The 24,062-nt window shown below is 39.5% G+C and overlaps 1 protein-coding gene across 8 annotated transcripts in view; it reads left to right on the top strand.

Moving 5' to 3' along the window:
- The window catches only part of PTPRD (protein tyrosine phosphatase receptor type D), a 302,382-nt gene that overhangs the window by 119,646 nt on the left and 158,674 nt on the right, over window positions 1-24,062 (top strand). For all 8 annotated transcript variants that reach the window (XM_069961955.1, XM_069961952.1, XM_069961957.1 and 5 more), the window contains exon 4: window positions 66-207. In XM_069961955.1, the coding sequence (XP_069818056.1) occupies window positions 66-207 (142 nt within the window). The remainder of the gene's footprint in view (window positions 1-65; window positions 208-24,062) is intronic.

Here is a 24,062-nt window from a genome sequence, read left to right as displayed (position 1 = left end):
CATTTCTTGTCAGAGCGATTGGTAGTGCCAACAACAACTGTGACAGCTTTACTTTCCTTCCACAGGTAATAGAATTTGATGATGGATCTGGATCCGTCCTAAGAATACAACCCTTACGAACACCAAGAGATGAGGCAATATATGAATGTGTTGCATCCAACAGTGTTGGAGAAGTTAGTGTGACCACCCGGCTCATAGTATTACGCGGTAAGAAACACCAGAAACTCTTCATTTTGTCAGCATGATGTGAAATCCTTTATATTTAAATGAAAAGATGCTCATCCAAATAACTGATATGGAGCATATGGATTTTATGTTATTCTATAGATAGATAGAAAGATAGACTGATACTGCGTTTCTTCAAAAATAAAACAGGATCTTATATTATTTACTTCTCCGAAAAGGCTTATTTTTGGGGCAGGTGTTATTTTTTCAATCACACGTTATGCTGGACTTTTCCCTTGTACTCTATGGAATAGCTTTTCCTTTTCAGATTAGGACTTATATTTAAGGCTGACTCGAAAAACCCAGCAACGTTAAGCTAGGGCTCATTTTTGGAGTTTAACACGGAAACAGGCGGCTCTATTCTCCATGTAGTGACCATGCTGGGTTACTGCAGTTCAGGTCCTGTTCACTTAAATGGTTGCTAAGTTGCAGTATCCCAGCACCTTCATTCCACAGTGGAAGGATCTGTCTGCTTCTGGCTCCAATCACTTTTTATATGCTGGAGCCAAGGCCCAGGGAAACAACAGATCAGTATGGGAGTCTTGTGTTTATCTGATATTGATGACCTATCCTAAGGGTGGACCAACATCACAGGGGGATCAGTATGTAGCAGAAAAAGCACAGTACACCTCCATTACCTAATAGACTGCTAGATGGCTATGGCCAGGACAACACTGCAGACTTTGTTTCTCCCTAAGCAGTAATAGGCGCTAATGAACCTCTACCATAATTACTTATGCCCCTGGTTTCATACAGAGACATAGTGGGACATTTACTAAAGAGTCTAATAAGTGCAACTATTCTAATGGGGATTGTTGTGTATTTTGTTCTAATATCTTGTGACTGAATTATTAACATGTAGCACTGCCATAGTAAATGCATCTAAATAAAAAGGCGCAAAAAAGGCACAACTATGAAAAAATTGCGCAGTTTTATTCACCTGGTTCTTACCAGACATAAGCTTGCGCCTGTTTATGCAACTTTTTAAAAAGTCCCAAATGATAAATTGGGCGCTAATCCCGGTTTATGCAAACTTTTGGCTGAATACTTAAAACAGGCAGATTAAAAAAAAAGTTGCATCTAAAAATATTTACCTGTCGAATACTGGTTCCTAAATAGAACTTAGACCAAAAATGGGTGAAAAATACAATTATTCACCAGAAAGTAGGCGCAAACCCCTTGATAACTGTCCCCTATAGAGTTTTTTTCTGTAAGAAAAAATATTCTTCTATGGATTTTATATGCAAAGTGGTGTCCTATATGTGGACTCCAATGGAACCTATACGGCAGTCCTGTAGTTCATCTGACGTTCCAAACAGTGGCTGATATTCACTTTATTCCTACATGTATATCAATGTGTTTGGGTGGCAAAAAACAACAACAGGTATAGAGCTTGACAAGTGCCTCAACACTGACAGATGTCCGCTTTGATTCCGTGTGCAAAAAAATAGGGAAACATCGCTGAAGTGAAAAGCACAATAATTCAGCCCCACATTTAATATGACATTTGCAGGCATTATATAGAATTCTGTTCAAAGCCTTGTCAAATGACATTGGTGCGATGGTAGTAAGGTCTTTTATAAAACCACATGCTGAAAAGGCACTATAAATGTAGTTCTTTATGGCACTGTGCTTTAGAAGCTTCTCTCCTTTCATTGATAGCATTTTAAGTGTTAGGTCTTTAATCTGTGCATTTAGGGTCCCATTGACATTAATAGCAGTCATTGATCAGTCATCGGTATAGCTCTTAGGAGTACATAATGGTGTGATCCTGAAGATAGCACTATTTATTTATATAGGATACTTGGCATCTGCGGAAGTGGTGTGGAATTCTCCTTTTCTATATAAGAAATATATATATATACATATACACACACACACATTCAGTATGTATATACATATATATGCAGTGCACAGGCTGAGAGACTGAAAGAAAGGCCAAGCAAATTACATGTTCCGCAGTAAAAGTGGGTATTAGAAGTACTGCATGCATCCTTGTAGCATAAAATTCACTGTATAAAACGACTTAAGCAAATGGCAGCGTCACCAGTTTGTAACCTTTTGACCAGAATTACCATGTTTATTACGGCCTCATTTTTATTAATGCTTCTTTTCTGAAGATGAACGCTGTTGTGCCCGCTGTGAAAATAGCAGTTTGCCGTTTACGCTATAGAGTGATCTCTGCTGGGGAGCCAGGCTTCAAATATAGAGTGCAGCAGAGTGACGATAACACAAAGGGGGTTTTCTTTCTCCCTGTTGTAAATGACTGCAATAAAGGAGTAATAATTCTGAAAATAGGAAACCAACCAGGTCTGAAGTGCTTTTTTACTTGAAATATTTCTGAAAGAAAGAATGCAGTTTTACAGTTTATTAAAGCAAAATGATTTAACAAACTTTTGCTTACCGAATAAATGTGCTAAAGTGTAGACCATAATGCAGGCGGCAGAATCCATCAGCGTTCTCCGCTGTCAGCAAACATGATTACCTTGTAAAGCCTGCACATGATATTACAATTCGGAGTGGGCTTTGTTGGTGTAAATTTGTAGAACAGATTAGTTTTAATAATATCCGCCATTTGATTTTACACCTTTTGATGAAATACAGATTCTAGCTTGCCTCAGTTTAGCTTCATTTCAAGCTCATCTGTTGCTTTTGGATAGTGGCTGCATGAGCCTATAATGTGCCTGATGTGTTTCTTATTTATTCCTTCCCGGGGTCTATGTACCACTGTCTGGCAGTCTTTTCCTACGAATTCTCTTGAGCCATGTCGATCCTGATCTAATTTGAGATATTGGTCTTTTTCATAGACTTTTTCAAGGAATGATCATCGTGATCACCATAGGGGGAAACCGTTACCTTGCAATGCATTGTCATCTTTTTGCTTTTTTCTTAGGTTAACCGTGACATAGTTTTATTTTGGTGAGCTCTTGTGTTTGTTAGGGGACTACACGGACAGAATGTGGTCAGGGAAGATGGACCTCACGTCCAAAACAGCCAGTGATGATTTCACTTTTAGTTAACACCAGTCAAGATATGAATTGCATTGTCTTCTTCCTCGCTATAAAAAGAAGCTGATGCAGCAGATGAGTAAAAAAAAAAAACCCAATAATCACATTAATTCCGGAGGGTACTAGAAACATTCACTTATCTTTAATTTGATCTTGCATTATCTTATGGACTGACTGTAAGGGCAGCCAAAGGCAAGAACAGTGTTCATTGCAGAGAGATTTTATGGCATATTGCTAAATTTTCTTGTGCCGCATAGAGTGCTTCTGCAATTGGAAGGGCTCATTTTCTCCTGCTGACTCCTCAACTTTTGATCTTGTAGTATAGATAGGTAACTACTGTACCATCTAAGCAATACATTTATAAAGTATGTAATGGGATAATCTTTTTTTTTTAGTTCCACTTGTAAATCCCTACTAGATCAGCCAATTATGCACATATTGCTTAGGCGTATTGTTATGTGGTATTTCCTCCTACAATAGTACAGCACTTGTTTGCTCCTCAAGTGTAATAGGGGCTTTAGTGGTTAGAAAGACAACTACCTGCAGCCATTGGTACATCTGGCTTTCCTTAAGACAGACGCGGGCAGAGTTCACACTTTTTACCTTTTCATATTTTTTCCGGAAGAGTAAAAATATCCCTCAAAGCATTTCGGGGGACTAATTTCAGCCAAAGAGCAGAATGAAAATTGTAGTTATGCAAATAAACAAAGCAGGCGTACATAATGTTAAGAGGTTACTATGTATTGCAGGGACACCATTACTACAACTGTCTTCCATGCATTAATGGAAGATATACATCCCCCTTCCCACAAAGCCGTGGGTTTTCTGGAAAATATATGCATGAACCTCCTGGCTCCTGCAGTGTTTTCTTTCTTCCATTTAAAGTGACTCTTTACCCACAATCTGACCCCCCCCAAACCCCCTGTATCTTTAGATTGCTGCTTTTAATCCAAGATCTGTCCTGGGGTCCGTTTGGCAGGTGATGCAGTTATTGTCCTAAAAAACAAGTTTTAAACTTGCAGCCCCATGCCCAACGGGAGTGGCCTAGATTGCATATGCATTAGGCTGGCACAACCTCTCTATCCATCATCCCCGCCCTCCTCATCATTAGGAATGCTCCAGGCAGATTGCCTCCTATTCCCCACCGGTGGCAGCCCGCACATGGGCTGGATCGTTAAGACACCTGTGCAAATGTTCAGCATGGAGTAAATGTTCCAGTGGCATTCCTAATGATGAAGAGGGTGGGGAGGAGGGACGGAGGGGTGGTGTAAAGTTAGGGCACAGATATTCTAAGCCTCGACCGTAGGGCACGGGGCTGTTGGTTTAAAACTTGTTTTTTAAGACAATAACTGCATCACCTGCCAAACGGACCGCAGGACAGGTCTTGGATTAAAAGCAGTTATCTGAAGGTACAAGTGATTTGGAGGGGGGGGGGGGGGGGTCCGATTGTGGGTACAGAATTTATTTTGCCCTTCTGGCTGGGATGCCCATGTCAACTCCCCTAATGACAGAGTCACCCCTAAGTTCTCAGAAGCTTGGTCTGGGGAGCAAAAAAATGTATATGTACGTTGGAAAATCCTTTTCAGAAATCTGTTCCAGAATAATAAAGTTGATTTGACCTTCTATCCTTTTTATTTTGGTTTTATTAGTAGTAACAATTTACATAAAAATCTATACCCCAATTTTATCCACTGATTCAGTTATCTTGACCATATGTTAACCATATGTTAACATCTCCATACAGGAAACCATAGGCAGGCGAACAAGACAATAGCTGGCTTTTCCCTAAACCCCAACCCCCAAACCACCACCACACACTCACATCATTACATTAGTCCCAATGAGAGAATTTATTAGAGCATAAAAGGCAAGACATGTTCGGATTAGAAGACGTTTCGTTCACATTTTAATGATATTAAGTGCAGATTAAGCAGAGGAGGGTATAGACAATAGATGCCGGAAGGATCAGGAAATGGAGAAACCAAAACGCAGGGTCTTTGTTGTGTAACATCAAAAAAAAATAAGGAAAACGCCAAACTTCTTCATAACGTACAGCCTTCAAAAAGATTTAGAATATGGTTTGTAAAAATAAATTGTGTATTAGATAAAATATTAAAGAAGGTATCTTGTGTGTTGGTAAAATGACAAATACACTTGTCACCAAATCTGAAGAAAAACGTGGTTGTACCAAACAGGCTTTTGTCATACTGTAAGTGGTAGATGAAGTTATATTAATAGCTATTTCACTGAGAAGGAGATTGTTTGGGGATAGAAGTAAACCACCTAAGGCTATGTTCACACTATGTAATACAGTGTCCGCAGTAAACTATGGCCGTTGTATTTAGTGGCAAACTATGGCTGCTGTATTACATGTTCCTGTTTTTAATACTGCCATATCGGCTGCAGAAACATTACTTTTTTCCCATTAGGATTGCGGGTACCTTTGGGTGCCCCCACAATCCAATTAACCATTGAACACAATGTAAATTACGGCCGGCACAACTATTTTCTACAGCCGCTGTTCTCCAAAATGCGGCCGTAGAAACAAAAAAATGCTTATTATTCTCTGCGGCCACAGTTCAACAACTGCTGGATTGTATACTGTGTGTATACACTACAGCTCTTGTTGCATTGAAATCAGTGCAGACATATTGGTTTAATTACCAATGGCTGTTCTTTTCACTGAAAAGAATGGCCGTTGGTTATGAGAATAATACATTGTGTGAACATAGCCTAAAATCGCTTGATTCATGAACTGCAATACAAACCATGGAGTCTATGTAACCAAATGTACTCTTATCTAACACAAACATGTAGGGCTCATCAAGTAATTTTATTTTTCCATTTAGCAAACTTGCCTCCTTTTCCTGATGTGTTGCTTTTCTCCTCCTATTGTTGATAGCTCATTGTCTGGGTAACCAACCACTGCTCTGCTCAAAAAGCAATGGTCTGTGTATATATATATATATATATATATATATATATATATATATATATATATATATATATATATATATATATCAAGAATTCTGCAGCACAACCTTATGGTGTGAAAAAAATCCAAAAGTGTATTTATTCCATATTCCGGAAAAAATATGTTTCAGTCTGTTCTCGAGACCTTTCTCAAGCATGGTATTTTCTACGGATTATGGAATAAATACACTTTTGGATTTGTTCACACTATCAGGTTGTGCTGCAGAATTCTTGGACTATTTATGGGGAGACGTGGATTCGGTCTCCAGCTGCTTCCACCCAGATTACTGCTTGAACAGAGTGCACTCCATTGTGGAAGATATATATATATATATATATATTACAGTAAATGGGGGGGATTTATCAGACTGCTGTAAAGTAGAATTGTCTTATGGTGCGTTTACACAGAGAGATTTATCTGACAGATTTTGGAAGCCAAAGCCAGGAACAGACTTTAACCTCTTAAGGACATATGACGTACCCCTACGTCACATGTCCTCACCTGCACTTCAAAGCGGGGCCGCGGGGCGGCCCCGCTTTGAAGTGCCGCGATCCCGGGTGCCGCGAGTAGCCCGGGACCGCTGCTATTAGCCGTGCCCGCTAATTAGCTAATCGGAGGCAGCTGTCAAAGTTGACAGCTGCCTCCGATTACCGGAGGCAACGTTTCCCTGGGGTCTAGTGGGGGAGATCGCTCCTCCGGGACCTTGTCCCGGAGGAGCGACCTCCGTTACTGATGCCGGCCGGGGACGCGTCCAAGATGGCGCCGTCCTCGGCTCGGCACTCGTTCGTTTTCGGCTGCAGCAGCCGAAAGCAAACGAGTGCAGATCTCATGGATCTCTGCAGCATATCTATGCTGCAGAGATCTCAATGAGAGATCACAGTGTATATACTAGTATATGTGTAAAAAAAATAAATAAAGTGTTGTTAATAGTAAAAAGCCCCCTCCCCTAATAAAAGTCTGAATCACCCCCCTTTTCCCAGGTTTTAAATAAAAGTAAACAAATAAATAAATAAATAAACATGTTTGCTATCGCCGCGTGCGTAATCGCCCAAACTATTAATTAATCACATTCCTGATCTCGTACGGTAAACGGCGTCAGCGCAAAAAAATCCCAAAGTGCAAAATTGCGCATTTTTGGTCGCATCAAATCCAGAAAAAATTTATTAAAAAGCGATCAAAAAGACGTATATGGGCAATTAAGGTACCGATAGAAAGATCACATCATGGCGCAAAAAATGACACCTCGCACAGCCCCATAGACCAAAGGATAAAAGCGCTATAAGCCTGGGAATGGAGCGATTTTAAGGAACCTATATTGGTTAACAACGGTTTGAATTTTTTACAGGCCATCAGATACAATATAAGTTATACATGTTATATATCGTTTTAATCGGAACAACTTGAGGAACATGCATAACAAGTCAGTTTTACCCCAGGGCGAATGGCGTAAAAACACATTTCCCCCAAATAAAAGAAATGCGTTTTTTTTTTCAATTTCACCACACTTTGAATTTTTTTCTGGTTTCGCAGTGTACTTTATGCAAAAATTCAGCCTGTAATTGCAAAGTACAATTAGTGACGCAAAAAATAAGGGGTCATGTGGGTTTCTAGGTGGAAAAATGCAAGTGCTATGACCTTTTAAACACAAGGAGGAAAAACCGAAAACGTAAAAACGAAAATGGGCCACGTCCTTAAAGGGTTAAACAGGGAACAGGTCATAAAGGAAAGATTGAGTTTTCTCCTCTTTCCAAATCCATTCCTGGCTTTGGCTTCCAAAATCTGTCAAATAAAATTCTCTGTGTAAACACACCATTAGTTGCCCCTAGCAACCAATCAGATTCCACCTTTCATTTTTCAAAGAGTCTGTGAGGAATGAAAAGTGGAATCTGATTGGTTGCTAGGGGCATTGAAGACAATTCTACTTTATACCACTTTAACAAATCTCCCCTATATCTCTATAAATCCACACTATATCGATACATATATACTGTATACTGTATGTCCGACTATGGCTTTCAGAGCAGGGTGGTAGTCAGTAACTGAGACAAAGAATTGTCAACAATCGGGGGGAAAGAGTGGCATAGCAGGAGTTTACTGAATGAATTAGCAAAAATATTTAAGCTGATAAGTCCTTCAGGTTTAACTATATTAAGTTATGTTCACACAACTTATCTTTTAAATAAATCACTGCAATTGCAACAATGTCCGTGATTAATGCAAAAGATATGTATACACATAGCTTACACTCCGGCCGGGATTCCAACCGGTGGCACGGAAAACTGACATGTCAGTTTTGTGCACCCGCTATTCATTGAATAGCTGCTGCACAGAACATGTCAGTTCACACAATGGAGCGTGCGGCTCAGGCCACACTCTTTATTGGGTGCTATGGTGAATTGGGATGCATACCGTTGGGAATGAACTTCACTGACACCGGCCGTTCTGTTACATGGCCAGGTCACAGAACGGCTGGTGTCATAAGATGTGTGAACCCTTAGTTGAGATGGGGGATACTCCTTTAGGCTGGGTTCACACACAGTATATTTCAGGCAGTATTTGGTCCTCATGTCACGTCCTCATAGCAACCAAAACCAGGAGTGGATTAAAAACACAGAAAGGCTCTGTTCACACAATGATGAAATTGAGTGGATGCATTGGCGTAGCTACCATGAAGGCAGGGAAGGCGACTGCTATGGGGCCCCTGCAGGAAGGGGGCCCGAGGAAGCCTGCCCTGCCTTCATGGTAGGTACTGACACTGACATCCGACCACTGTACCACGCTCCCCCAGGGGTCCAGTGGAAGAGGGACCCACCACTGCACTCTTCAGCCCCCTCACTGTAGTGCCGAGTGAGCGGGCTGAACAGAGGAGCAGGACCTGTCAGGAGAGGGCACAGTAGAGGGATGAAGGACCTTTGGGTCACATGACTCAAAGGTCCTAAATACTTCTATGTGAAGAACAGCCCGGACTACTGGAGGAGGGGGAAGCCTGGGAGCTGTAAGTGCTGTGTATGTGTGTCAGTGTGTGTATATATGTATCTGTGGGTATATGTATATGTCAGTGTATGTATGTATGTATCTGTGTATATATGTATATGTCAGCATGTGTATGTACCTGTGGCTATATATATATATATATATATATATATATATATGTGTGTGTGTGTGTCAGCAATGTCTGTAGCACTGGTGTATATGTGTGTGTTTGTGTATATCAGTAGTGTCTCAAGTGATTGACAGGTTTGCTCCCAAAGATGTTCTGCAGCAGCTTCTATTAATGCTGGGCTCTAATAAAAGAACCCACCATTAATATCTGCAGCATTTTCTTTTATCTCTGGTTGAGTATTTCTTATTACACTGAGATGATTTCCCTGTGTACAGTCTACTCATGGTGTATACATCAGCACTAGTGTAATCACATTACAGCGTATATATGTGTGTATGTCAGTGGCGTATCTTTATATACGTTAATCTTGCCTCTGTGTGTGTGTATGTGCGTCATTGTCTGTGTTTAGGCGGGGGGGGGGGGGGGGGGGGCGTACAGGATTCATGGGGCCCCGTACAATTTTTTGCTATGGTGCCCCATGAATCCTTGCTACGCCCCTGAGTGGATGGCCACCATATAACGGTAAATAACTGCCATTATTTCAATATAACGGCCGTTGTTTTAAGATAACAGCAAATATTTGCCATTAAATGACGGCCATCCACTCAATTACAACATTATGTGAACAGAGCCTTTCTGTGTTTTCAATCCACTCCTGGTTTTGGTTGCTATGAGGACCTGACATGAGGACCAAATACAGCCTCAAATATACATAGTGTGAACCCAGCCTAAGTATGCATTGGATGTGCATTCAGAAAAATAACCATTTGTCTATCCAAGCATTTATTTGATATTGCAAACAAAACAAATAATGTCTCAGGAACCACTTGGCATTTATTGCAATGCCTGAAAGAAAGTTGTATTAATTCCCTTTGATGGTTAAGAAAATATCTGTAAGCTAAAAAGAAGAGGGGTTTGCAGGAGATATTCTTTAAATAAAGACACTTGCTGGTTTTCCATATTAGATGCAAGGTTGCCTAAAGGCCTGAATTCTAAACTCAATTTGCTAGGTGATAGTCTATGTGATGTTATGTCAATTTATGTTGTAGATTAGTACTTGACTGGTGTTTTTAATTCTGCATGAACCTGTATGGTATGAGAACAGAAGTGTTTGAAACGCATAAGTCTATGCAGTATTGATCTGATGTAATGGATTTGTTTTAAAGGGGTTATCCAGGGCTCCAAAATTTTTAGAATGTTGCTGCCATATTAGTAAACATAATAAACATGTTGAGCTTACCCTTCCTCGCTCCCTCTCGGTCATTGGTGTCCCCTGCTGTCTGAAGCCAATGTTACTTCCGAGACAGCCAATCACTGACTGAGATGGAATAGTGCCACAGCCAGTGGTTGGCTGAGCGGGCTGTCACTCCTGACACAGTCAAAAAAGGGATTCCCACAGCATCCAAAGTGCAAACGTTGTGTTTTATTCACACATCAGGGTACAAAAATGCAACTTTTCGGCCTACTGGCCTTTGTCAAGCATGACATGACAAAGGCCAGTAGGCTGAAACGTTGCATTTTTGTACCCTGATGTGTGATTAAAACACACCGTTTGCAGTTTGGATGCTGTGGGAATCCCTTTTTTATGTTAGCTAGCGCTCATACCAAGGATTATGAGCCCTCCTGCGTGCATCCTAATTTTCTACTTTGTGGTTGTATTCGGAGTATCTCCAAGGTGCTGTTGGATTTTTTGTTTTTTGTTTTTCCTGAGACAGGCTTGTCTCAGAAGTAACAGCAGCTGCAGGCAGCGGGGAACACCAGCGACCACATGGGGACACCGGGTTACCACAGGGAGGTAAGCATGTTTATTATGTTGACTAATATGGCAGCATCAAATTTAAGAGCACTGGATTATCCCTTAGGCTATGTTCACACTGCGTACACTTCACAGATGCGTACGAACCGCGAACATACGCCTGTAGTACAGTTATGCTTCTCTAGCTTGTTTCGAAGCGATCTGAGGCAGGTCATTTACTTGGAAATCTTCGCCCAGCCCAATAAAACTCACAGAACCTTTTGGATCGAAAAATCAAGTTCAATTTGGCTGAAATAAGTACTCTGTACGGGACCGCATGGAAATCCACGGCCGTGAGTTTCAACATTTCCGTCCTCAAACAATGGTCTTGTTCATTTTTCATGGCGCCACATACGATCCGGCCGTAAGCTCATACGTAGTGTGCATTGTGCGGGCGTATATCGTATACTTTCAAGCGAACGCATCAACCTCCAAACTACGTGCGTATATTCGCGTTCGCACTACGGCCGGACTCATACGCAGTGTGAACAATTTGGAGAAGTGCTGGATTTCCTATGATTCACCTGTCCGATTTGTTGGCTGCGGTTTATCTCAAGTAAAAGAGAGAACAGAACGGTTAAAATATACTGTTTGTAAGTTGTTTTTCCTGAAAAGATATACATAGAAATGTTTGATCAGCCGCACATTTCTCTGTGAACAGGAGACGTGCAGCCCACGACAAGTAATATTAATGGCCACACAAACAATCCAGTAACTGTTCATGGTGCCTGGTTGCGCAATTTCACTGAACGGTGCTCATTTGCGGCCATCAATAGCCGAAGATTGGGAATTATAAAAGGACCCTAAGACAGGACACCACTGCGGCCATTGCTTGGCAGAGCGGGGCAGTTCCTGTGGGGGCACTGAGTCCCCAGGAAGAAAATACTCAGTTCTTCACTCCTACACAGTTTCTGTCAAAAAGACCTGTTACATCAGAACCTTTGTACTCTAAAAATGTATGCATATGAGTTCTTATACAAGATTATGAATATTACTGGTTATAAAGACCCTAGTGGGACGCTTGTTTAGAGATGCAGTTTTACAGTTTTAAATTATTAATCACCATATTGCAGTAATTACAAGATCCCAGAACCATCATATAGGTTTACTCCTGTTTACTGAGCTGTTTCTGTTGTATTACAGTGTTAATCATATGAATAGCTCTTCTATCATTACACAGTAGACACCAGTAGAGACACTATAGTAAATTGAAATGTCTGATAAATGAATGCCATAAAACGGACATTTCGAGTAAGATTCCCTCAATGTGCCTTAACCTCTGCATCCTACTGGGAAAAGATTAATTCAGTCCTTTTGGCCATCAAATTATTGGCTTCTTAAGTAAAGTTGTTAATAGGTTTAAATGAGCTCATTGTGCAACTTATTAGTGCTTCAATTAAACAAAAAGAGTGAGCATGCTGTGTAATTGCTTGAAATCCATCCATCACATTTCTATGCAGAATAATATTCCTGAAGCATCCCCAATTTATGTGCTTGCACACTATGTCACTTAGGCATGAGATGTTGGGTAATTACCGTAACCCACATCTTCTGCAATTACCTCCTCCCATGTTAGACTATCATGGGTACTAAGCAATGCCTTAACCTCTTCACTGCCATTCACTAATATGACTGAAATTCTATACAAGACACGTTTAGCAACAATTCATCGATCTATTCAACACACAAACCTGTTCTAGTTTGTCGTCTTAAAGGAAAGTGTTTTTTTTTCTCTTAACTGAAGGACATTAAACAATATGAAACATGCATGCATTTATTTGCAAGCAGGATTAAAATAGTCTCTTGTAAGAAACCTCTAGTGACTCCTATGGTGTAATGTATGGCATTAGAGCTTATTGTTTTTGATCTGATCTCCCAGTAAAGGCATCAGTGGCACAACGTCAAGTGTTAGTACTTAGTGCCTGGCTAAGGTTACATTAATCTCTTCCCTTCCTTGTGTGACAGATTCTTTTAGCCAGAGAACAGTCAATACTTTCCAGAGTAATACATTAAGGGAGTCACCTCACACTAGATTAATTACTGATATAAATATTTCCTTATACACAGTCCATAGGACACAGACCCACCTATAAATAAGCTCAGAAACACTCCTAATGCTATTGTATTTGGCTCTTCGGAAGTCATAGTTACAGGCGTATTAATAAACTCCGACATGTATTTAGTGCATTTGTTTAATATGCAAGAAAATTTGTTGTGAAATTATAAGAAATTATACAAAACTACAATTCCCATCATGCCTGGACAGCCAAAGACAAGGCTTTGGCTGTCCAGACATGATAAGAATTGTAGTTTTGCAACAGCTGGAGAGCCAAAGGTTCCCTAACCTTGTTTTAAATAGTAAAAAGAATTCAATTTGTACAAATAACAGTAGACGACAATAGGAGCATAGAGACTGATCCCGAAGCACAGAAGGGACTGTGTGAGGCAGATGTGCTAAGAGCCACTTTGGTACTGTATGTCCTGTGAGCTAAGCTCTGGGAAGCTGACAATAAAAACCAGTGGGTGCAGAGGGGTAAAACTGTTGAAATTGCAAAGCAGAGTGCTTATTCCTCATATACTAACACATATGGCATTTTATCCTGAGAAGATATCCAAAATTACAGGTACACTTTAAGGCCGGGTTCACACAGTGTATAACAGCGGCTGTTCTGTGACATGGCCGTGTTACAGAACAGCCGCTGTCTGTAAAGTTCGCGCTGACTGGTATGGCAGTACAAGCCAGATGAACTTCACTTCTTTTGATTTGGAATGTGGGCACATTTGGGTGTCAGTTTTGTGCGGCCTCTACTCAATGAATAGCGGCCACACAAAACTGACATGTCAGTTTTGTATGCGGCCGCGTGCAACCCCAGCCAAAGTGCATACAGAGTGTATACACTCTGCCTGGGATTCCATAGGACACAATGTTATTTTAGTTTTTAATAAATATCGGCCGGTGTTGCAACAGCCATTATTTATTGATAATTTATTATATCCTCACTTCAGGAACATATCGTGCAAAGACTGGCATCGCATCATATAGATAGCCACTTATAAAGATCATAACGATTATAAACGTCACCTGGCCACCTATGCCTGATATGTTCCCAAAGTGGGAACATAGCCCAAGAAAGTAATGTATTTCTTCCTTTTTTTTCATCTGCTAACAACTAACATATGCCTGTTCGCAGGCAAATGATTCCACAGCACAATAATTGTGAACTTTGGGATATAATCCAGTCACCCGTGTAAAGGGCCCCTAAGGCAGGGTGCTAATTACATTATTTCACTTCTTTTTTGGATTGTTCATAGCTGTATTATTACTAGGGATGGTCCGAAGCAAGTTCGTTTCCGGTTCGTACGAACCCGAACTCTCGGTAATGATTCCCGCTGTCTGCCCGCTCTGTGCAGCAGGCGGATCCAGCGGGAGGACCGCCTGGAAAACTGGGATACAGCCATAGCCATAGGCTGTATCCCAGTTTTCCAGGTGGTCCTCCCGCTGTATCCACCCGCTCCACGGAGCAGGCAGACAGCGGGAATCTGATGCCGAGCATTCGGGTTCATACGAACCCGAACCTCGGAGGGTTCGGATCATCCCTAATTATTACTATTTAACCGTGTCTTCTTTATATCTGGTATAAAAACAAACATGTTTCTATTATATACACATCTGTATTATACATACATGTGTATTTCAATCACTGGTTTTATTATTTTTTCTTCTTCTCAAATATGTGGAAGCTAATAATAATAATAATAATATATTTTTTTTTCATGGAGCCATTTGAATGCATATTTTTACTCTCATTGTTTACTACTTTTCTGTAATGATTGTGGACATTTTTATTGTTTAGAAAATGAGTTATCTGGAAAGTAACAAGAAATGATGGCGAGCAATTGTTTTGTATTTTTACTGTAATTTCCCTATTTGTGATAAGTTGGCTTTTCGCTGACTGGAAGGATAGAGGTTGCGAAGGCACAAATTGCCATGAAATCTTTTTCGATTGGATTCTTTAACTAGAAGTGTGAATAATGTAAGCCTACAAATCTGATTGGCGGAGTTAATACAAATTTTGTTTTCAGATAATGGGAAGCAAAAGGTAAAAGACTAACAGCTTACTTTGTACATTTAGCAATAAATATGGATTTGTTTTGGGCTCAGCTGCTTCGGAGCACCATGTAATTCATTTTTTCTTTTTTTTTATCACTATTTTCGAGTCCAGTTGTTTAGTTCATCCACCTTCCCTTTCCTCCTAAGCCCCAGAAGACAGCTACATAGATAGATAGATAGATAGATAGATAGATAGATAGATAGATAGATAGATAGATAGATAGATAGTGGGTTGTTCTACATAATTGCTTGTGATGTTTATGTACATACAATAATATACATAATATATTTGTCATATGCATCATTTCTTCTGCATAATTGTAAGTCACAGGACCAGTGTGAACAGAGAATAATATACAGAATTTTTTGGCCATTATATATAGAGATAGATAGATAGATAGATAGGAGATAGATAGATAGATAGATAGATAGATAGATAGATAGATAGATAGATAGGAGATAGATAGATAGATAGATAGATAGATAGATAGATAGATAGATATCACATCCACAGTCTTGCGAATTTGTGGGTGCAACTAGACTAGAGACCTTGGTTAGGGGCCCTTAAACATATAGAGAAACAGAGATCCAAAGCACACCAGATGTAACATGCAAACAATGTATGTTTATTCCATCCAAAAAAGAAAAAAATTGCAACGTTTCAGCTTTCTCAGAGTCTTGAAAATGTGAAAATGTAGAGTCTCGTATCTATTCCTTAATGATGCATCTTCAGTTTGTGTCCTGTGATAGGCTTCTTGTTGTCCGCTCTTACATTTAGGATTCTTGGAGGAGCAGTTTGAAGCTGCATCTCATAGAATATACTGGAGAATCTGCACAGTCAGGGGTGTTGTATAACTCTGCAGTTAATCATTATAGCCACTTACTATATCGCCAACTCCTAATCCCTTAGAATAGATAATGCAGAAGTGGTAACGTCAGCAGTGCTCTATGGGTGGAGATATAGAGGAACAGAAACGGCCTATCTTGGTGGGGAGAGAAGGTTTTTGAGAGCAGTTAGAAGGGATTTGATAGATCCATGCAGATTGCCCTTGATTCATATAGGGATCTGTTCTTAGACCCTGAATGGGACTTTGGGGAGAAATTTGAAAGTTGACACTGATGATCATTTAAGAGCTGCCTGCCAGGGCTCAGTTTGCTTGGAATTCTCCTCTAAATACATTTTTTTTTCCTGTGGAGCCATATACCATACACTGCATTGACATGACATCATTTGACTCTTATTATTAATTAGTCCATTGCTGCCCGGCTGGGCATCTGAACATTTCTCTACAGCTCGGCTTATCATGGCAATGCAAATGTTTTGCTGAAATAGCTGACTGACAAAAATAACAGTTGTTCCTCATAAACACCACTGCAAAATGAAAACATACCCTTAAGGTTATTGTTATTGCAGCTTTAAAATTACAGACCTTGGGTTTACTTGTTAAGGCTTGATATTTGCATTTCCCTGGAATAAAAAGAATGTTTATTTGATGTATTTTAAATGGGTTTTTCGCTCATTTTCATGAAATTTGGCAACAACAACACAGACCCATAAAACAGAATGGGATGTGGATCAAAATCTTGCAAATGCCATTCAGGGAACATTTCCTTTATTGACTATCATGTTCCGAGTTTTCCTTTGTCTGTCTTTGCTCCATTTTGATTTTTGTGCTTGTGTTCTGGGAGTACAGGATACTAACCTGTGACCTTCTTCTCTCCATAATGCAGTAAGTGCCCTTTGGCAAGATACTTTTTTTGCACCACAGGTCTAGAACATTGCATACTGGGAATTGTCCCTTTAGCATTTCACAACGCCATTAATAATCGCACAGTTTGATTAAAATTGCCACCTATTATTTATAGTAATTGCATCTTTCAAATAAAAATGTCAGCCTGCTATATAGCTATTCTAACGTGTTGATATGAATACAAATGCTTCATTATGCCGAGTAAAGATTGAAGAGAGGATTTTCCAAAAGTCAACGCTTCAGTATCAACAGCAGATGAGTCACTTACATTGTAGAAGAATGTGTGGCAGTCACACGGCAATTGGAAAGCAGACAATTAAAGCTAAACACATAAAAATATTAATTAAAATACAGACAAGAAGGATGGGAGGCTTTCAGGAAAACATAGACGCAAACAGATTACATTTCTAGAAGCAGTCTGCTCACAATCCTCATATTTACATAGGTTCTTAAGGGTTATAGACAGCGGGTGGTCCTCACTGTGTCACTCAGTTTTCTCTCCCACATAAGATGCAACTACAGGGTGTTGGGCAGGTAAGATGGCAAATAGGTACTGATGGAAGGTTCTTGGACCTTCCACCCTAGTACCTCTATGGGCTGTCAATAAAAAAAAAATCATACACAAATAAGTACAAGTGTTACAAATGAAAATAAAAACTTTTTTCCACTTGTATGTTAAAAAGTAGAGAATAAAAAAAATCACAACATGGACATAATTTGTCTCATGCAATGGAAAAAATATATAAAACATAGTAAAACTTGTTGTTTTAAGGCCACCTTGCCTGACCAAAAAATGGAATAAAAAGATATTAAAAATGTGTAAATACCCCAATAGAAATAGAAATTAACATTGCACTGACTTGCAGAAGAAAGTTAAAATGTCAAGTATGCCGTACCTCCCAACGGAAAAAGGCGGAATAGTGTTTTTTATCCATTCCACAAGTTGCTGCTTTTAAAAAAAAAATAATAATTATTACTAAAACATTTAGCAATTAATTTGGTACAATTATAAATACAACTAGCCGCTAAAAAAACAATCTTCATTAACACTGTATAAAAAAAGGTAAAAGAAAAAGGGTCAGCTTTTTTTTTTTGTGCGAATGGGATATTTTTAGTTGTTCACAGACTTTTTTTTTCACCGTCCTTTTACCATTTTTACTACTAAATTCAAGGGACCTTCAAAAAATAACCACACCCTAAAGGGCCTTTGGAACCTATAAAAAAATCATTCCAGTTGTCTCAATAAACATTATTTGGGGTATAATAAAATATTCCAGATACCATAACTTGGTGCTATAATAAGACAACCGTTATGGTAATCAAAATGGGAAATTCTGGGCAACAGAAGTATTCTTTCCTACAGTATTTAAATCACCAGCTCTCATCAATGTTCATCTGACCAATATTATGGATATAAATCAAAGCTGATGCATATACAGTGCATATAGTCTCAATAAAGACTCTTACCAGAAGCAATCTCTTCCACATTGCAGCTTTAGGGACCTATGGCTGGTTCAGGTGAAATGTTACACGCATAAAACTGTCCATGATATACACAAATAGTTTAAGTTTATAGAATTTTCAGGCGTAAAACACCAAGATAGAGCTATACTGTCTTATTTTTCCCAGCTACTCTGTATCCACAAACCAAACCATTTTAATGTCACATATGCTTTAAGTGGGTTGTGGTTCTCCCTCAAGGGGTCATCCAACTTCGGCTTCCACCTTTAAGGCTGGGTTCACACTATGTATATTTCAGGCAGTATTTGGTCCTCATGTCAGGTCCTCATAGCAACCAAAACCTGGAGTGGATTGAAAACCCAGAAAGGATCTGTTCACACAATGTTGAAATTGAGTGGATGGCCGCCATATAACGGTAAATAACTTCCATTATTTCAATATAACATCCGGTTTTAAAATAACAGCACATATTTGCCATTAAATGACGGCCATCCACTCAATTACAACATTATGTGAACATAGCCTTTCTGTGTTTTTAATCCACTCCTGGTTTTGGTTGCTATACAGCCTCAAACATACAGCCTCAAATATACGTAGTGTGAACCCAGCTTTATGGTGCGTTCACACCTACAGGATCTGCAGCTGATTTTCTGCAGCAGATTTCATTTAAATAACTGAACACAGCATCAAATCTGCTGCAGATCCTGTAGGTGTGAACGCACCCTTACACAGAGTTATCAATGCTCAGTGCTTGTGTTATCCAGTGTATTTATCGTCTATTCTTTTTAGTAGAACTGGGATCCAACTTTTGCTAACCAATAAAAAGGAGAGAAATGTGAATTTACTGGATCCCTTGGAATGAATGTGTGTAATCAGAAGTAATGTTGCTTCGTCATGTTGAAATTGATTTTGTAATGTAAAGGTAGGCCATATCTGTGGAATTAATAGAATACATAAATCTTGAAATAGCGCTGTGGCTGGATATGAAAGTAATATTTGGTCTAATGTGCTCTACAGCTGGGGACTGTTCATTTACATTACTCTGTAATGCATTCAATTATCCATATGCTGCTTACACATGGAGTTCTCCGATCGAAGCCTTGTACCAAATAAGTCTAGAACAGCTATTATTTGAGATCTATAGGTCCAAAGGGTTTGTTTGTTAATGTTTCCTGTAAAGCAACAACATATTCCACAGTGCCATACATGTCATTGTTAATGTAGACTATAGTACAGAATTGTTTTGATGGCTTAGCAGAGCTAGTCGGCTACTCTGAGTCTGCTGTATGTGCTGTGCGAATCTGAGTCTACTGTGTGTGCTGTGCTTGTCTGATACTGTGTGTGCTGTGCTTGTCTTTTTTTTTTTTTTAACATTGATGTGTTTTATTTTACATTTGTTTACAACTTGCCCTGCGAAAAATCAGCCCCTTCATATGGCTCTATTCATCACAAAAAAAATTGCTTATTAATGAGGAAACTAACATAAATTCATATACAATTTTTGCACAGAGGCCTTTCAGTCTCGGTGTCTGCCCCTAATATCTATATAAATACCATATATAACAGTAATGTAAATTTAAAGGAGAAGTCTAGCAGGGAAGCAACATATTACAGGCAGGTGCTGTTGGGGAAAAGTTATAGTCACCTATCTGTGCCCACACAGAGCCGTGTCCTGCTCCTGGGCCCAGCCGGCTGTCTTCTGAGCTCCCCACCGGCTATGTCATGGCTTGGATGATAGATGCCCCGCTCAGCCAGTCAATGACTGGGGCAGGACATCGCTGCAGTCACTGATTGGCTGAGTAGGCTAAATCCCACCAGTCTGTGATGGGGAACCCAGGTCCCATGACGTACCCAGAATCGGGAAGAAGGTTGCAGCCAACGGGGTCTGGGAGCTACCTACCTGCTGGACTTCTACTTTAATGTAAAATAAATTTTATTTAATTACTGTGTGATTATTGATCAGGTTTTGAACTCCAAAGTCTTGCTATATTGGCCACTTATAGTATATTTTTTTGAAGCTGAACTTGTGTCACTGAAGATCTTCCTTTGTATGTTAAGAATATTCTCTCCCTTGGAGTAGACTGCCATAGTGGACATCCATATCAAGCGTTCACCTGTGATCTCTTCATGTTTTCAGGTCATGTACAAATAGACGCCTACAGAGGAGATGTAAATGCTACATGGCAGTTAGACACATTGGTTTTATGCGGTCAGACAACCTTATATAACACTTTGTGTACTCCATATGTGTACAGGTCTGCTTGCTGTCATTTCATCCTAAATGCTATAACGGAATAGTGTAATAAATATTCACTGGTTACTTGCTTAGCAAGGCTAGTGCTTCAAGCTTATTTTTTCCCCAATGTGATGTGCAGAGCTGGAGAATAAAGGATTAGGTTTGCAATTCCCTTTAAGAGTAATGGGAATTATGTAGCTAATCCCTCATACATAATCTTGAAAATGAACCTCCGAGTCTAAACCTAATGCATGGGATTTAAATAGAAAAATAAATAACTTGCTACTCAGTATATTGCATACATCCTCACAGCAGTTGTCTTAAATAGACTGAGCCAGAGAGTGCCTGTTAATCCCCGCGGTGCTGGTAGGTCTTGCAACACATTGTACTGAAGGGAGTTTCTTTAACATTGATAGGAAAGAAAAAAAAAAGCGTAAAGCACAATTTGATACAGGTTTGCACTGAACGCCTACAACCTGACTCAACAGAAGCAAAATCCTTATAAGCGTAAGAGCAAGCAAAAAGAAGTGCTGCTATAGTTTTTTTTAATCCTCTTTGCAAATATTTAAAGGAATAATTTCTATATATCAGCCAATATTCAGACGGCAGGCTGTTGGGGTGATTTCTACTTACGTGGAACCGTAGATATTTATATGTCACAAAATGTAAGTGCAGGGTACATGTCGCAACTAATGAACAATGCCTTAGGGATATCAGCATAAGGTGGGTGAAATATCTTATATCCCGAGACCCATTTAGAACTATAAGCCCCGTTGCCTAGATGTACTAAAATTTTCTGTGTGCAAACTTGGAGGAGACTGTCTTTATGGCTATGTTCACACAACGTTTTTTCAGTCCTGTTTAAAATGACGTTTGTTATTTTAAGTCTAAAATAACGGACGTCATTTAGCAGTCTGGCCTCCTGCTCTTTGGGTGCGGCTTAATTGAAAAGTCCATTGAATTTAATAGTAAAAACGGAGAAAGAACGGTGGAAAAAGAAAAACTGCGTGTGAACAACTAATAAAAACATCCGCTGTTTGCAAAAGATGTCCGAAAATAATGATTATTTTGCCGTCCGCGGTAAAAACATACGTTATTCAATGCATTGTGTGCATTGGACGTCCGTCTTCCCATTGACTTCAATGCATTGTCATTTCAGCCAGTCAAATCGCAGCAAAAACTGACTTTTTTTAAAATATCAAAATCGGCCGCCTTTTCTCTATTTTTGATGTTGTGTGAACATAGCCTAAATGTGCCCAATTCATCAATGTGACACATGCTATTTGATTAATCTGAAGACTCGCAGTTAAGACCAACTATTAGTTTCCTTAAAATGTGCCTGATTTTAGGGAATTTGGCACAACAGCTGTGTCACCGCTTAGACCACACCTCCTTTTATCCCAGGCCACGCCTCTTTTTGGAAACACCAAAAAAGTATCTCTGAAAGGTCTAAAACACGTAAAGAGTGTGTAGAAAAGTCCAGTGCTCTTGATTTTGAAGAAAACCACTAGAACATCAAGGCCCCTAATCTAAACAATGTGAATTGTGTTACAGCGCTAAAAGCAGTCGCACAAAATCCTTGATTTTTTGGTCGCAGGTCACACACATCTTTGCCATCACTGTTCTTAATGCAAGTAACATGCAACAGGGTTTTCAACATCTTCACAATTTGGCTGTTTTTATTTAAGGGGCAAATAGTGACTAAAATAGGGTTGCACACATATTTTGTAGACCCAGCCTAAGTCCCGTATTACACGGCCCGATATTCCAGACCTACTACACGGCTCAGTAAGCGTGGACAGGCGTGTATAATTTTTTTTTTTGTACACATTTACTATTTCACATAGTGTTTTCCTACACAGACCAAAATATGTAAACAAGGCTATCTCTAAAACAGAAAATTCCTACAAAACTGATAGCTCACACCAAAGTATAATAAACAATGTACACTTTATTGAAAATTCATATAACATTCATAAAAACACATATTTTAAAATTCCAAGATATTGACAGATTTGCACAGATGACATAGGTGGGCCACAGCGATCACTAGGACATGATTGAGCAGTGAGGGGAAGCGTAATAAGATTATTCAGGCGCCCAAACATAGGAAAAAATTAATAAAGCGCACAGTGCTGCAGGATCTAGTGTCCAACAAAAATATAGCAGCAAAGGTAGTATATGCTAAAGTGCACAGTGCTGTAAAGATGCTTACAAATATACACATTTACTAATAGCGACAATACCTAACCAGCTTCCAAATTAGTAACATGCAAAAGTGCAGGGTATACCTCAAGTCCAGTGACTGCGTGGTCCTCCTCCTCCCCAACGCACGTTTCGCGTTAGCTTGATCACGGGGCGTGCTCCCTGCACTTTTGCATGTTACTAATTTGGAAGCTGGTTAGGTATTGTTGCTATTACTGTGTATATTTGTAATCACCTCAGCCGCCCATATATCAGAGATTTTGTACATAGCATCTTTACAGCACTGTGCACTTTAGCATATACTACCTTTGCCGCTATATTTTTGTTGGACACTAGATCCTGCAGCACTGTGCACTTTACTAATTTTTTCCTATGTTTGGGCGCCTGAATAATCTTATTACGCTTCCCCTCACTGCTCAATCATGTCCTAGTGATCGCTGTGGCCCACCTATGTCATCTGTGCAAATCTGTCAATATCATTATCTTGGAATTTTAAAATATGTGTTTTTATGAATGTTATATGAATTTTCAATAAAGTGTACATTGTTTATTATACTTTGGTGTGAGCTATCAGTTTTGTAGGAATTTTCTATTACACATAGTGATGTATGGTCAGCGGCCAATGATTTTTCAACATGTTGAAAGGCAATAGTCAGCTTGTGATCATTTATTCAGGCTGATCATTACTACACAGAGCTATAATCTGCCAAATCGGCCTGATTGTACAGATTATCGCTCCATGTAAGGGCCCTTTTACACAGAAAGATTATCTGACAGATTACCTGCCAAAGATTTGAAGCCAAAACCAGGAACAGACAATAAACAGAGACCAGGTCATAAAGGTAAGCCTGAGATTTCTCCTCTTTTCAAATCCAGTCCTGGCTTTGGCTTCAAATCTTTGGCAGATAATCTGTCAGATAATCTTTCTGTGTAAAAGGGTGCGTTTATACAGACAGATTTATCTGACAGATTTTTTTTAAGCCAAAACCAGGAACAGACTATAAACAGAGAACAGGTCATAAAGGAAAGACTGAGATTTCTCCTCTTTTCAAATCCATTCCTGGGTTTGGCTTCAAAAATCTGTCATAAATCTTTCTGTGTAAACGCACCATTATAGGGCCTTAAGATCTGTGGATTTTACCTGCTCAAATCTGCTGGTAAAATATCTACAGCTTTCCCCTGCCATGTGAATT

This window comes from Dendropsophus ebraccatus, chromosome 3, assembly GCF_027789765.1.
Source record: "Dendropsophus ebraccatus isolate aDenEbr1 chromosome 3, aDenEbr1.pat, whole genome shotgun sequence".
NCBI classification, from domain to species: Eukaryota; Metazoa; Chordata; class Amphibia; order Anura; family Hylidae; genus Dendropsophus; species Dendropsophus ebraccatus.
The sequence above is the reverse complement of the archived record's forward strand: the minus strand, read 5'-3'. Positions and strand labels throughout refer to the sequence as shown.